This window comes from Macrotis lagotis, chromosome 5, assembly GCF_037893015.1.
Source record: "Macrotis lagotis isolate mMagLag1 chromosome 5, bilby.v1.9.chrom.fasta, whole genome shotgun sequence".
NCBI lineage: Eukaryota > Metazoa > Chordata > Mammalia > Peramelemorphia > Peramelidae > Macrotis > Macrotis lagotis.
Window position 1 is genome coordinate 252,681,635 of NC_133662.1, and position 16,280 is coordinate 252,697,914.

Sequence of the window (16,280 nt, forward strand, 5' to 3'; positions counted from 1 at the left end):
ATTTGATCCTCACAACAACTTTGGGAGAGAAGTGCTATCTCTATTATCTCCATTTTACTGTTGAGGAAACTGAGGCAGAGGTTATATGACTTGCCCGGGGTCCTACATTTTGTATGTGTCTGAGGCCGGATTTGAACTTGCTTCCTGACTATCCGCTGCAGTACATAGCAGCCTATATAGGGAATTCTTGATGAGGAATCTTTCTCAACCAATACTGACCAATATTCTTGATTCTTGGAGAGCTTCCCAGTTAAGTGAGTTGCCCAGGGATGAACTTGAACCTGGGACTTCCTGACCCTGAGATTTGCTCAGGAGTGATAGACTCTCCCTAGGGAAGCTCTAGAGAAGGGAATAGAAACCAGTGGCCAGGGAAAGTCCTGGACCTCATCCAGAACTGCGAGCTCTGCCATGGCAGGAGTCTCACCTGACTTTCCTAATCTCCTTCTGTTGAGAGCTCCGCAGGAAGAGACCCAGTGTGGAAACATCAGCCCACGAGTCTGAGCTGGCTCAGCTTCCAGAGAAGAGATAGCTGCGAGCAACCCAGGGAGAGAGGCAGACAGCCGGGTGTCTTTGCCAGGGTAATTGGCAGCAGCTGCCACCTTCAAGCCCCTGCATGATCAGAGCTTAGCACAGTTCTTGAGACACAGTAGGCATTTAATAAATGTTCACTGACTGATAATGATTGATCATCAAGCTTGAAAGCTATGATGGCCCCCAGACAGGAGCTGGAAGAGAGTTCAGAGGTCATCTGATTCAAATGCCCTCATACAACAGACATGGCAAGATCACTCTCCTATGGAGCTTTGAGGAGTTTGAGGGGACTAACATCTCAAGGGTCCCAATTTGCACATGGAAAGGGGAGCAAGCAATGGAGGGCAGGATGAAGTTTTAGTGAGAGAGCCTTCTCGCCTCTCTCTTCAAGGGTACCCTTGCATGAAATATGGGGATGCAACAAGAGCAGGTCCTTCCTAAAGGAGGGTGAAGTAATTAAAGATATGGGGCCCTCCCTGAAATGGTTAGTCCAAGGTGGACACTCACATCTGTAACCCATCTCACAGGTCTGCAACTGAGACAGAGCTAGACTGGGGAGCAGTGTGGTAGAGAAGAAGGAGTGTGTGTGGGGGTGGGTGGTGCAAATCCTGGCTCTGATACTCACTTTCCATGGGCCCTCAGGCCATTCACCTAGTATTTCTAAGTGGCTTAGTTTCATCAACCATAAAATAAGGATCAATGGATGAATTTATTTTGTTTGTTTATGCATATCTGTTATAAAGATTTTTTTTCTTTTTTTTTTCCTCAGCAGCAGGGGTGTAGAGGAAGTGAGAGAAAATTAACTGAAAAAACAAAAACAAATCTGAATTAAATTTAAAATAAAATATTTTTTTTTAGTTTTTGCAAGGCAATGGGGTTAAGTGGCTTGCCCAAGGTCACACAGCTAGGTCATTATTAAGTGCCTGAGGTGGGATTTGAACTCAGGTACTCCTGGTTCCAGGGCAGGTGCTCTATCCACTGTACCACCTAGCCACCCCCAAATTAAAAAAAAATCTATATCTATATCTATATCTAATCTATATCTATATATTTAGGTTTTTGCAAGGCAAATGAGGTTAAGTGGCTTGCCCAAGGCCACACAGCTAGGTCATTTTTAAGTGTCTGAGACCGGATTTGAACCCAAGTACTCCTGACTCCAAGGCCAGTGCTTTATCTGCTACGCCACCTAGCCGCCCCTAAAATATATATTTTTTAAAAAAGCATTAGACTAGACTTCCCTTTCAGATCTAGGTCTTATGTAACCATGAACCAATCTGTTGTGTGACCTTGGGCAAGTATCTTCCCTTCCTCTGAACCTCAGTTTCCTTCCATTAGATTGCAAGTTTCTTGAAGGTAGGGACTTTCTTTGGTTTCTTTTTCTATCTTCAGTGCTTAGTTCAGCTCCTGGTGTTTACTAGGTGCTCAATAAATGTTTATTGATTAACTGACTCACTATGGAATGCTGGGGCAAAGTGAAGTGATCTCTGTAGCCCCTTATGGTTCAAGGGCTCCTGTGCTGAGGGATGGTGTAATCCATCAATCAAGCAGTAAGCATTTATTAGGCGCCCATTCCAGCCTCTGTGCTTAATGGGCTCCATCTGATACTACAGAGTCATCATTATCAGCTGGTTCCATCTGCCTTTGGCTACAGAATAGGACTAGACTGAAATGATAGGAACTGTTTGACTGATGGAGGGGGGGAGGGAGATAGGGATAGGGAAGGTCCTCCGGAGTGACAGTGTTAGGGGCTGGTTTCTCAGGAGATTTTCAGAATCATCCCTTCTCCCATCCCTGCCCTACTAGACTTCTTAGGTCTTGGCTTGGCCAACCTCGGCAGGGTGCTGTCCAACCCCCCAAAGTGCTGATCTTCCAGCCACAACACCCACCAGTGCCCAACAGCTTGACTCACCATTGAATCTAAGGCAGACACAAGGCTGGTGATGATCTCATCTTTTCGGGGAAACATGGTGCTCCAGCGATCGGGTCCGGAGGCATTGGCGGGGCCATCAAAGTGTTTCCCCATCAGGGCCATAGTCACCTGAAATATAGGAGGGGAAGTGAGGGGGGTTATTGATCTATCAACAAGCAGGTCTCCACAAGGACGTTATCTTTTGAAGAACAACTTTTGATCCCCTCAAAAGTCCAAGGTAAAAAAGAGCTCATTTTTCTCTAGGGTTTCAAGGTGCTTCCCTGTGGTGGCACAAAGGAGAGAGAGGAAGTCGTATGGGGAGAACTAGCCCTAGATAGTTCAAGGGCCACTTTCTGGTCAGACAGTGACAAGTGACCTATATTTGCTATCAGAAGAATTGGTTTCAGATCTTCAACCACTTGCAACCACTAAGTGTATGATATTAGGTAGGTCAGTCCTCTTCATCTCAACTTTCTCCTTTGTTAGAAGAGAGAGAATCTCTCCAAGGTCTCTAGTGCTAGGTCCTGAAATCCTGCCTCTGACTGCCAGACCTTAATTTGGAAATGTGGGAATTGTGGGAATTGGGTGAACCACATTGACTCCATCTTGTGACTCAATTCTGGAGCTCTCTCAGTTCCTTTTCTTTTCAATTATGGGTCTAGTCCAGTTTTCTTCTTGCTAGAAAACTTCATTCAATTATGGGAATTGTGAGAAAAGTTTATTGTATTGTTTGCAATAATCCTGTGTGACTAGGAAGCTAGACCACCTCTCCTGGTGTTTAGCGATCCTTAACTAAAGACCTAGGTTGTGCTGATCAGATTTCTAGTTAGACCTGGAGACTGATGCAGGCCATTTTCTCACAGTTATATATCTCAAGAAAACCCTGTCTTATCTGAAAAGCATCCCTGTACTAGTCAATTGATTATTGCTTTCCTGTTTCTTTGATTGTTCAAAGATACTTGGTTGGGGAGGGGGGTGGGACATCTATTTTTCTGAATTCAGGGACATATCCCTACCTGTTCACTCTTTCCCCTCCTAACTCAGAAAGTTCCTAATCTTTCCTCCAATTAGAAATCAGATGACCTAATCTTGAATCCTGGTTTATATTTTGTTAATTGCTCTTTTAATGCATAAAAATCTGTCTTCTCTGGGAATTGAGGTCCAGTGCCAAACTGAGGAGACATGGTCCTGCTTTGTTATGCTATGGACATCTCTTACTTAATAAATTGACATTCTCAGAAGCGTGAGCCCTGGAGTCCGGAGGACCTGAGCTCAAATCCGTCCTCAGACAATTAATAATTACCTAGCTATGTGACCTTGGACAAATCACTTAACTCCATTGCCTTACCAAAAAAACAAAACCCAAACAAACATGGAGAGGAGAAATGGATTGTTATATATGACCAAATAGAGAATAGCCAGTTTGTGGAAAAACATTAATATGGAAGGATAGGTCCCAGTGGTGAAGGGCTGTTAATGACAAATGGAGGTGCTTTTGTTTGGACCTTGAGATTTCCTCAGTTGGACAATTGTATTTGCAATTTCTTCAAAATACTTTCCATCAATCAATCAACAAACATTTATTATTACAGTCATGAAGGATGGTTGGTAAAAAAAAAAAGAAGACCAGGTAGGCCTGATCACAGAGTATGGAAGGAGATGTAGTGATGAAGGAAAGGAATAGATTGTAAAGAGAAGAGGGGTTTCCCATGATAGCAGTTTCCCCATGACATCCCTTTTCCCCAGGAAAAATCAGCTGGCAATCATCTTTACTAATACACTCACAAAGAGTTTCCTTGGTCTTTGGAACAAAGAGGCCTGCAAATTAAGAGAGACTTCCTGTTCATTTTGTGAATGGGGAAAAGAGGTTAACTTCAGGTGGGAAAACACAATGGGAGCAGGGACCAGTTCCAAAGGACATGGGACCATCTGGGAATCCTCTCCTTCCCCATTCCAGTCATTCATTTCATTCTCTCATCTTGCATATTCTAGGCCAGAACTGGCCAGACCAATAGAACAGGTATCTGGGGGTTCAGACCATTGGTATTCTTTCCCTTTCATTTTCCTGACTCCAAACAGGGGCCAACAGTTTAGGTCTCCAAACCTCAAATGAAATTCTTAGTCCCTCCCAAGACACCAGTTTTCTAGAATTTTTTTCCTTCAAGATTGAGAACCCAGAAAGAGGAAGGATCAATGGTAGAAAGGGAAGAAGAGTTTCCCCAAGATATCAGACACCAGGAATGGCCTTTACAAATACTTCATTCCTTGCTACTTAAATAACCTTAGGCGGAAATTCTGTGACTTCTCTGGTCTTCACCATGGGAATGGATTGCCTCTGACAGCTCCAGATCTTCGAAATTACAAACCTAATCTCTAATGAGGGGGGTTGGTAGAGGGGTCCCTTCCAGCTCTAAATCCATGACCCTATGAGTCTTAAGGAAGTCAATGCCATTCCTACCTCCCTGCTTCCAGAATAAGCTTGGACAAGATTCCTGGGCAGATACAACACCAGAGAGGACTAGGCTTTTCACATTACAAACATTTAGATTTTCCCCATCCTCTTGTAACTAAGTAAAACTGTCTTCTGTCTTTCTTTGAATGCTCATTACTTAGCACAGTGTCAGCATATAGAAAACAAAAAATATTTGTTAAACATGGCTAATATGGCAAGGGTTTGTGTTTCACATATATAATTGATATCATATTGCCTGCCTTATCACTAGGTGGGGGGGCAGCTGTGTAGGAGCATATTTAAGGTTCAAATTTTTGTTAAAAAAATAAATGAACTTATGAAGTGGCTAGGTGGCACAGTGGATAGAGCACCAGCACTGGAGTCAGCAGGACCTGAGTTCAAATCCAGCCTCAAACACTTAATAACTGGCCTAGGACAAGCCACTTAACCCCATTTGCCTTGCAAAAACCTAAAAATAAATAAATAAATCAACTTAAAAAAAATCCTTGCTGACTGATAAGATGACCTCTGGAGTTCCTTCGGCTCTAAGATTATGATTCTACAACAACTAGAACAACAAAATCATTTAATAGTAAGACCTGCCAAGGCTTCAGGAGACCTGCCTGGGACCTTGAAAACCAGTAGTTTTAACTTTTCGGTCTCCACCTCCTGATCGATAAGAGGTCTAATTCAGATGACATCTAAGCTCCTTTCCAACTCTCAATCTGTGGTCCTCCCTGCACCTCATTTTCTTCATCGATACAATGAAAAGGGAGGAAGCATGTAATAGTGGAAAGAATTCTGAAGATTTGAGCTAATTATTACCGATGTGACCTAGGGCAAGGCAGTTCATTTTTCTAGGCCTCAGTTTCGTCATCTGCAAATGTATGGGATTAGATTAGATGGTCTCTGAGCGGCTCTCCAATTCCAAAACTATAGTCCTTTGGCTTTTAAGGTACTTTCTAGCTCTGACAGTCTACAGTTCTGCGCATAGAAAAATAATGACCAATGGACAGAAACAAAGGCTGGGAAATGGACACATGGACAGGTACAGACAGAGACACCAAAAAACCAAAACCAGTTAATTTCTTCCGACATTTACTAAGTGCAGACCACTTGGTAAAAAAAATGATGGAGACAGAGACAAATGCCCTCAGAGAGAACTACCAACTCTGGTTGAGAACAAGCAGAGCCAAGTAGTCAGCAAGCAGAGACACGCCACTCATCAGATGGAATCCAGTTGCCTGGGTGAGTTGAAGGTCAGCGGAGATAGCGTTAGGATCATAGGCCCCATAGGACAATCTCCTAGTCTTGGGCCAGGGCCAGTCCCATCTCACCTACGTAGGCTCTACTGCTCTGCTCATGGGATCTCCAGACTCCCAGGAAAGTTAGGCCGTCTGGTCTCCATGCCCTTTGATCTCCAACTGTGTTTGCCTGTTCTTCAGCAGGACTTTGAAGCCTATGATTAGGCAATGCCTAGTCCAATTTCAACAGAAAATGAATCTCCTCTCATTGAGGGGGGCTAAAGGCATAGAATGTCTCTCCCACCCATGAGATCTTGGCCAAACTTCTCATTTTACACATAAAGAAATAGACTCATATTCTGTGCAATGTGAATCAGGAAGCCTTCGACAACAGCCAGCAACAGAGAACTCACTACCTGTCAAGAGATGGGAAACCCTCTACCTTCCAGGATCCTTAAACTGAATTAAAGAAGACTTACTCCATTCTAATAGTCAGTATGGACACAGGTCTAAATACATATGAGCCTGTAGGTGGAAATGAATAGATACACACAAACCTGAAAAGGGCATCTCAGAGAATGGGGTCTTCCTATGAACAGAATTCAATCCTACACTCTCTTGAATGGCCTCTTATATCTCATGCCAGCTATCCAGCATCTTCTCCCACTACTCAAATCTGATCAATTCTACCTCTATTGGTAACTGCCCTCCAGAAATCACCAAAACTAAGAGGACTAACTTGATATCTCTTTTGCACATCCAATGAATGTTCCTCCTGCTTCTGTGCATTGGAGCAATTTCATCCTCATCTATCCAAATCTCCTCCTTCTGGGTTTTACCTTGTCTCACCTTCTCCAGGTCTCATCTTTTAAAATCCTGACTAGCCCTTAATCAAAAACTTATCAATTCATATGAGTCTGGAGCTGGAGGGGATCTCAGAACTGTCTAGACTAATGCCTTCATCCTACCAAAGAGGAAACTGAGGCCCACATCTTCAGGTTACTGATACAGCATTCTTCCTAACCATCCAGTTTCCTCTCTGCTAGTAACGTACATATGAAGGGCCACTTTATGGGCGGAGAAAAGTGCTGGGGATGTTGAATGTTGGCCCTTTCTGAAGGTCACAATCCAATAATGTACAATCAATAATACCCATTGACATTTATAAAAATCCTAAAAATTTAAGAAGTCCATGTGATTTCCTTTGAATCAGTCACTCATACAAGAGGGCTGGTTATATGACAAACACGTGGAATTTCAACAACAATCAATGAAACAATTCATAGTATCAGTTTCTCCATTAATCCACAGTTGGTGCTAGAGATATTTTTATGTCCATTTCACAGATGAAGAAACTGAGGCCCAGATCTCAGTCCATAAACTGACTTTCTCAGGGTTGCTCTGCACCAAGGTCTTCCTAAATCCAAGGGTAGCCCTATGCAATGGTGCCTCTCTTGGCATCTAGATTGCAGTCTATGTACCAAAGGCTGAAGAGAAGGACAAACTGGAGGTCTCAAGTCAGATGGTTTGGGTGCAAATCCTACTTCTGATACTTTCTGCCCTCACAGTGTTCACAGTCTAATGGGATGCACAAACAAGATATCTATTTCTCTCTATGTCTATATATGTCTATATATATATATATATATATATATATATATATATATATATCTGTGTTTACATTGTGTCATAAAATGATAAGAGGACAGTTTCAGAGAAACATGGCAAAATTTGTATGAGCTGATGCAGAGGAAAATGAATAGAAAATGAACAGAATGCAACAAAGACTTTTGATCAATACAATGACCAATTTCAATTCTAGAGGTCCAAAGGACCTGACAACTAGAGTGTAAACTCCTTGAGGACAGGTTCTTCTTCTTTTTTTTTGCAAGGCAATGGGGTTAAGTGGCTTGCCCAAGGCCACACAGCTAAGCAATTATTAAGTGTCTGAGGCCATATTTGAACTCAGGTCTTCCTGACTCCAGGGCCAGTGCTCTATCCACTGTACCACCTAGCCCCTTGAGGACAGGTTCATAGTGAATTCTTAATAAAAGGTTATTGATTGATTGATTAGAAAAGCAGACACATTTTTGACATGGCTAATGGGTGAATTTGTTTCACTTCACTATGTGTATTTGTTACAATTGGGTTTTTTTTGGGGGGATAATTAAAAAAAGATTTAATTAAAAATTCTGAAACTAGGACTGAGACACAGAGTCCCCATCCCCAGTAGACACATCCACATAGGCTACTTCAAAACCCACATAGAAATCCTTTTGACTTACTGGCCCTGTAGAAATTAGGGTTTTCATGTCCGATATGTTGATTTTTTTTGTTTAATTATACTAGTTATAGGGGAGGGCTTGGAGAGATAGGGGGAAAGGGAGAGTAGTGGATAGAGATAGAGATGAAAAGAAAAAAGAAAGGAAAGATTATCAATAAAACGGATACAGACAAAGAAATCCAGGATGGGGAAGCAAAGGAAGAGGGCAATCTTGTTATTTGTGAAAATGACTACGCTTTTAAAAAATAAACTATCCAGAAGTTGTTTCATGTATAATCCTCTTTGGAGGAGTCCTTTCATTTGTATTGTAATGCTTGTGCCTGTTGATAATTAAATTCATAATATGAAATTAAAAATTGCTTTCCACGGAGGATGTGGATGAAGCAATGTGTGAGGCCTCCTCTAGCTCCATCCAGTATTAGGCTCTCCCTCCCCCAAAGAGAAGTCTAGCAGCAGCCCTGGCCTGGGTCCCTGATCTGCAGCAAGCTGGGCAGAATATGAGTCAAATGGAAGCAGGTATCACCTGCATTCCAATCTGTTGGCTGGACATTAGCAATTCACAGAATGTTAAGCTGGAAGGGGCCAAAGAGATCACGGTGGGGAGGGAGGCAAGGCTCTCATCTTTACAGAGTGGGTGTGCTGGCATTGGCTTCTAGGGACCTAGGCTCCGAGCCTTCAAGTCAGGAAGAAAAGGGGTTCAAACTCTGGCTCTCACATTCATACTCATGTGACCACTTCAGCTCTTTGAAACTTGGTTTCTTCATTTGTAAAAAAGATGGGGCAGAACTAGATGGCATCTAGGGTCCCTCCCAGTTCTAGCTCTATCATCCTATAACCTTTCCAAACCTCAATTTGCTTATTTAATGAATGGGAGCGCCTCCAAGAGCACTAAGGTCCCTTTAAAGGTTCATATTCTGTAAAGAACTCAAAAGTGTGAAAGGGGACACAGGTAATACATTTTCTAATTGGTCTTCTCGGCAATACTTGGCTTTATCATTGGTTTTAATAGAGAGCCACAGGCCTCAAAGATAAGCTATTCCCTAAGACCTAGTCAGCTCTCTCTGTACGAGAGCTGCCAAAAATCTGCACATACTGGATAGGATTAAGCAGACTTGGGAATCTTCCTAGAAATGACCCAGTCTGCATTATAATTTGGAGATCATTTTCTGATGAGCTTAAGGTGGGCATCTAAAGTAGAATGAACGTAGGATGAAGTCATACCTTGGAAATGGGAAGCAGGTACAAGGCAAAGTGAAGGATATAACCTCCAAGAGGCAGGTGAGCCATCTGTGAAGTGGTTAAAATAAAACACAGATAAGAGCAATAATGGATTGGAGCAAGGGGCTCTTATTCTGGCTGACCAATTCGGAATCTATTGTCAGAAATATCCCTAGAGAAGTGAAGGGCAAATCAGATAATCAAAGGTGACTGCAGAATATCGTTTCAGTTGAGAACCACTGGGCAAAGCATCACAGAAGGAGGGATCAGCCATTGGAAGAAGCTATACGACATCTAGTCCAAATCCCTCATTTTTACAGATGAAGAAACTGAGGCTAGGGAAGTTAAATTGTGCCCACTTGACGGAGATCCCTTTGACTCTGCAGCTTGGCTTCTTTCCGGTGTACCAAAACAGTCCTGTCATTTTCTCAAATAATGAAAATGAGACTCAAAGGTATTAATCAATTCATAATTATTAATTAACCACTATTTGTTAGGTTCAAGAGGATACAAATAAAGTATTCTCCCCTCATGAGCTTTACATACTAAAGATTCTTAGATGATGAAGTGGATAGAGCACGTGCTGAAATCAAGAGGACCTGAGTTCAAATCTGATCTCAAACACTTGACACAGACTAGTTGTGTGACCTTGGGCAAGTCACTGCACTCTGATCATCTCACATTCAGGCCCATCTCCTGATTCATATCTGGCCACTGGAGGAGAAAATGAGACTGATGGCTTAGCACAGCCCCCCCCCCCATACAATTCATGTACTTGGCATGGCATCACCTCCCTGATGTCATGGTTTTCTTTGAGAATGAAGGACAAACGTATCATCAGGAAGGGTCAAGAATCAAATCCAGACCTCCTGATTCCCTGTGCATTTTTCTTAGTACAGCATAGCTAGCTCTTCAATTATTTTAAAAAAATGGAAGGGATTTTGTGTGTCTATACTATTCCCATAAAAGCTGCCACAGTATACAGAAATATACCTTAAGAATACCCAACTCCCTTTGCTTCCATTCAAAGCTCATCAACCAATTTTCAGTTTTATATCCATATTTTTTAGTCTGGGTTCTTATTTTGAAAAACAATTAAGTGGGATGGAGTTAAGATGACAGAGGGAAATGAACATTTTTTTTTTTAGGTTTTTGCAAGGCAATGGGGTTAAGTGACTTGCCCAAGGCCACACAGCTAGGTAATTATTAAATGTCTGAGACCAGATTTGAACCCAGGTCCTCCTGACTCCAGGGCCGGTGCTTTATCCACTGCGCCACCTAGCCGTCCCTATGCTATATATATTAATTATTCAGATCCTCATGCTAATGTTGGACATTATTCTTCTGAATAGTAGATGTTATATACACATACCTTCTACTACTATGGCTTTCCTACATTTGTGTTGAACTTTATACTTGTCAAAGCTCTAACATGAATTGTATTTGAGTTTCCTGGCTAGGATGGGTAGATTTTTATTCCCATTTTATAGATAGGGAAGCAGAGTCCCAGTGCTATGAAATACATAATAATGATAATAAATTATAGTAGCAATAGTTGACAATTATCTAACAATTTCAGGCTTACACAATGATTTACATTTGTTATCTCATTTAATCCTTACAACAACCATGGGAGGTAAGTGTTATTATTATTCTCATTTCACAGAAGAGGGAACTGAGGCAAACAAAAGTTGAGTGATTTTCCCAAGGTCGCACAACTAGTGAATGTATGAGGAAGGAGCTGGACTCCAAGGCCAGTGCTCTGTCCAACAAACTACCTAATCGTTTAAAATGCCTGGCCTCAAATATATATTCTCCTTTGCATCAGTAGCTTAGAGCACACTCCTTTAGCTCTCTAATGGTTTTAGGTGTCTTTTGTCTCTCTCACTTGGCTCTCATGGCGTCCTCTTGGGTAGTAAGATATAGGAGGGCAGGGGTTGTGTGTCCCCCATCCAACCAAGGGCTCCTGAAGGCAGGGACTACAATCTCCCCCGATTAAACCAGGGCCTCCCTAAGGGTATGGACTGTACTTTGCTCAGCAGCAATTCCCTGAAGATAGTGTTTGCATTAGTTTATTAGACAAGGGACAGAGGCCACAATTTTCTGTCTTTTATATCCCTGATTAATATCTATTGAAACAGGGCCCACTCAATGAAGGAGTGTCTTTTTAAATCCCCTCCTCACATTGCCTGCATGGCCTTCATTCTCCTTTGCCTGCTGCCTGTCTTGGGGCTATCTAATAAAACACACACACAAACACACACACACACACACACACACACACACACACACACACACACACACACAGAGAGAGAGAGAGAGAGAGAGAGAGAGAGACAGAGACAGAGACAGAGAGACAGAGAGAGACAGAGAGAGAAAGATAGATGGAGGAGACTAAGTGTCCCAATGTCATTGCCTTTGGCTGATGACCCCACTAAAACACATCAATAAATGAATTATGATTCGCACTCAATCTGCTCCCCTGCCTCTCCATCCTTAACGAGTTCTTCTTTGGTCAACCCTTGTTGCTGTGGGGGTTTCAGGCATTGATTGGAAGTATGTCCATGGGCCCCCTCCTCTCTGCTGCCTGGCACATCCCCTAGGAGTCCAGGGTTTCCTAAAGAGGGCCCTTGGATCACAGCAGGGGGGTCTGCAAAACCCACTGAATATGCAGCCCATTTGCATCCCCTTTGAATGTATCTGTGCAGGGTTAAAACGTCACTGGGGTGGGGGGGGTGAGGTGAGGGAGATGAAGGCACTGAAAGTGTTCGCTGATGACTTTGCTCTTTCAGGAATGTGAGCTGAGTGCTCCTGGCTGACTTCTAGAAGGGAAACAAAAAGCTGCCCTAGAAATCTGGCCAACCTGTTTTCAAGTCCTGCTTCTGACACATACCAGATCTAGATGTGTAAACCTAAACAAATCACTGAACATGTCTGTGCCTTCCGGGTAATTCTCTAGCATGACAAGTTCCAGATGAGCTGCTCATCTCCATTGGTGAATGGAACTGTTCACACCAGGAGTCCCTCACATCATTAAAAGCCTTGCTCCAGAAAAAAAAAAGAGAAAGAAAATGAGACAAAGAAAGATAGAGGGAGGGAACTCAACACTCTCCAGCAGCTTTGCCCACCTTGAGCTGCCTCCACCCAATAGTGCACTCTCCTGACTGGTGAGGTCCCAAGGTGCCTCAGGCAAACTCTACTTTCAGCTCAGTTCCCTCTCTATACTACCCTCTCTCCTATTTTCTAGGCCCTCTTTATGTTCTATTTTCCACCACAGTAGAAAATATGTTCCTAGACCATAGGCACTATCTTGTTTTCTAATCTTTGTATCCCCAGAACTTAGTACAGTGCCTGGTGCATAATAAATATTCTACATACACTCTCTCAATCATCCATCCATCCATCTATCTATCCATCCATCCATCTATCCATCCATTCAACCACTTATATTCATTCACTTATCCATCTAGCTTTCCAGAGAGAGAGAGAGAGAGAGAGAGAGAGAGAGAGAGAGAGAGAGAGAGAGAGCACTACCTGAGTGCATGTCTTCTCTGCCACTAGTTTATTTCATGTTTGTGGAACACAGATTGATTAAACTTGGGATCACAGTTAGCAGGAAATGACTGAGTCTTTGTTTGGCTTGGTCGCAGAGAACAGAAACAGGAGCAGGTAGGTAGATTTTACAAGCAGACAGATTTAGACTTGTTATCAGAATAAACTTCCTAATATTTAGAAACATCCGAAAGTGGAATGGGCACATTTATCAGCCTGGAAGGAATACTCAGAGGAGATGAAAGCTGTTGGAAGTAGCCAAAGGCCTGGTATGTGGCACGGGAATTCAGTTTGTTCTGTCTGATCCCCAAAAGGACAAGGAGCCATGGGAGAAAGCTGCCAAGAGGTCATTCTGACTCTAGAAGGAAAACCTTCCAGAAACAGGTTTCCTCTTTCTTCAGGCCATTTGTCGGGGATATTGTAACATCTAACTCATCCCTCAAGTCATACCCAAGTGGCACCTTGTCCATGAAACCTTGCCTGTTCCCCTCAATTTCAAGCATTGGTTTTTCAAGAATGAAGGAAGAACAAGTTCCTTGGTGGGCTTGATTTTTGTCTTTGTATACCTAGCTCATAGCATAATGCCTGGAACTCAGCAGGCACATAATAAATGCCCCTTGATTGACTGGGTGGATTTCTCATTAGCTATGGATTGGCCCAAAGGGTCAATCTGATTCACAATCTGAGATCTCAAGATAATTCACCTGTCCAACAGGGATGATGTTCTTGCCTTTTCTGTCTTACAGGGGTCTGTTGAGGCCAGACATGGCAGCCTATTGGATGAGTTGCAATTAGTAAGTTTGAGATGGTTAGGATGATCCTGGCAGATTCATCATTCAACAGTGTTCTCAACAGAGAAAACACAGAAGACACGGGCCTTGCCCTCTGAGCTTACCTGGTATCCATGGATTTGAAGCCTAACTCTGCTCCACTCCCACCCTACCTCCACCTCATGGACCTTAGGCTCATCAGGCTCTCTGGGCCTTAGTTTCCTTATCTGTACAACAGAGGCTGGACTACATTACTTCAAAAGTCACTTCTTGTCCTAAATCCATTATTCTTTCCTTCTATGGCTTAATCCTGTCCTGGGCTTGCCACTTCATGACCAAGGTTGCTGCACCTCAACTCCCTGACCCTTCAGACCAAAACTCCATCTCTCAACCACCACTCCCTTTATACGTGTTGGCTTCCCTTATCCGAAGGTAGGCACCTTGAAGGTGGGATCTGGCTTGCTTTTTATATGTGTATTTATCTGTACAATGCATAAATTCTTAGCCCAGTATCTGGTAAGTATTTAATAAATGCCATTCATTCATTCATTCATTCACTCATTCATTCATTGCTGGTCAGGAAAGCTTAGCACAGTACCTAATAAGTACTTAATAAATGTCATTCATTCATTCATTCATTGCTGGTCAGAAAAACTTAGCACAACATCTAGTAATGCCATTCATTCATCAGAAAAACTTAGCTGAGCATGGTACCTAGTAAGTACTTAATAAATGTCATTCATTCATTCACCCATTCATTCATTCATTGCTGGTCAGGAAAACTTAGCTTAGCATGGTACCTAGTAAGTATTTAATAAATGTCATTCATTCATTCATTCATTGCTGGTCAGGAAAACTTAGCTTAGCATGGTACCTAGTAAGTATTTAATAAATGTCATTCATTCATTCATTCATTGCTGGTCAGGAAAACTTAGCACAGTACCTAGTAAATACTTAATAAAGGCCTATTTCATTCACCACTAGGCAGGAAAACTAGGTTCGCATGGAACCTAGGAAGAACTTAATAAATGTCCGATACGTCAGACCCTTTGGGCCAACCCTTAGCTAATGAGAAATCCACCCAGTCAATCAAGGAGCATTTATTATGTGCCTGCTGAGTTCCACGCATTACGCTATGAGCTAGGTATGCAAAGACAAAACTCAAGCAGTCCTTGCCCACCAAATTCACTCCCCACTGGGGAGGAAAGCTTAGTCCAACCTAGCAAGTTCTTAGTGAATGTCATTCATTCACCATGGGCCAGAGAACAGTGGCCCTCAGGGGCTGGCTCTCCCATGGCTGGGCACCTTCATCTCAGCCAGGGTCCACCTAGAGCTCCTGGCCTTGTCCTCCCGAGTGACTGGTCATCAGGGCTGCAGCTGCGCGGCCAAGGGCTGGGGATAGCTCCAGATAAGCCTTTTGAGGACATGTGGTGGTGTGAGGTGTGAGCTTTTCTCTGCCAATGAAGCAGGAAGTAATAGGCTGTAATGAAGCTGGGCCATCATAATAAGACTGTAAATCACGGCCTCCGAGCTGCAAGACAGGAAAAGAAGCTGGCTCATAGCTACTGAAGCAAGATTAGAACAGGGCAAAATGAGAAAGAGGAAGAGGCTGCTGAGGAGCGAATCCCAAACCACAATGGCGAGCTCTGAATCTGGGCCCAGCAGGAGGGGGCTCTGAGGCCAGGGGAGGACCTGGAGGGGAGGAAGGGTCCCGTACTGCCTATCACCCAGTCTGCACCCTGAGGGTGCTGTTTAGGGCAGGGTGTGTTCAGCCCCAGAGTAATGGGAAGAATGCATGGGTCAGGGAGAAATTTGGGGCAGGGAGATGAGTCAGGAGGTCGTTGTAGGTGAGGAGTGATGAGAAAGGAGAGGAGGAGAATACTTGTTAAGGTAAAAAAGACAAGATGTGACAACAGATGGGCATGTGAGGTGAGGGAAGAGCTGAGAAGGACACATAAATAGCAAATGTGCCCATCCCCTTCAGAGACATGACGGCGGTTCAGGGAGATGCCCGGGGCAGTGTCTTCCCTAGCCATTCCCAAAATGTCATACAATGAAGACTGATGGATTTGGGAAGAGATGCCCCAGGTTTGAATCCAGCTGTCCCTGTGACAGTGGGCTAGTACTTTGTCCATATTGGTTCCTTACCTAGAAAGGGAAGAGGCTGGACCACATGATCTCTGGGGTCTGCCCTAAATTGGAGCCTAGTTCCCTAAAGCACAGTCTTGACCACATCATGCCTCTGAGCCACAAAGCCCAGGCGCATCCTTGCATCTCTGAGATCAAACCCAAGTTTTCCCTTTGACCTATAATAAAGCCT

At 43.2% G+C, this 16,280-nt stretch overlaps 1 protein-coding gene across 4 annotated transcripts in view; it reads right to left on the reverse strand.

The window, feature by feature from the left end:
• Positions 1-16,280, reverse strand: part of GTF2IRD1 (GTF2I repeat domain containing 1) — a 234,448-nt gene that overhangs the window by 147,085 nt on the left and 71,083 nt on the right. For all 4 annotated transcript variants that reach the window (XM_074189368.1, XM_074189369.1, XM_074189367.1 and 1 more), the window contains exon 2: positions 2,441-2,569. In XM_074189368.1, coding sequence (XP_074045469.1) covers positions 2,441-2,563 — 123 coding nt within the window. In that variant the 5' untranslated portion in view covers positions 2,564-2,569. The remainder of the gene's footprint in view (positions 1-2,440; positions 2,570-16,280) is intronic.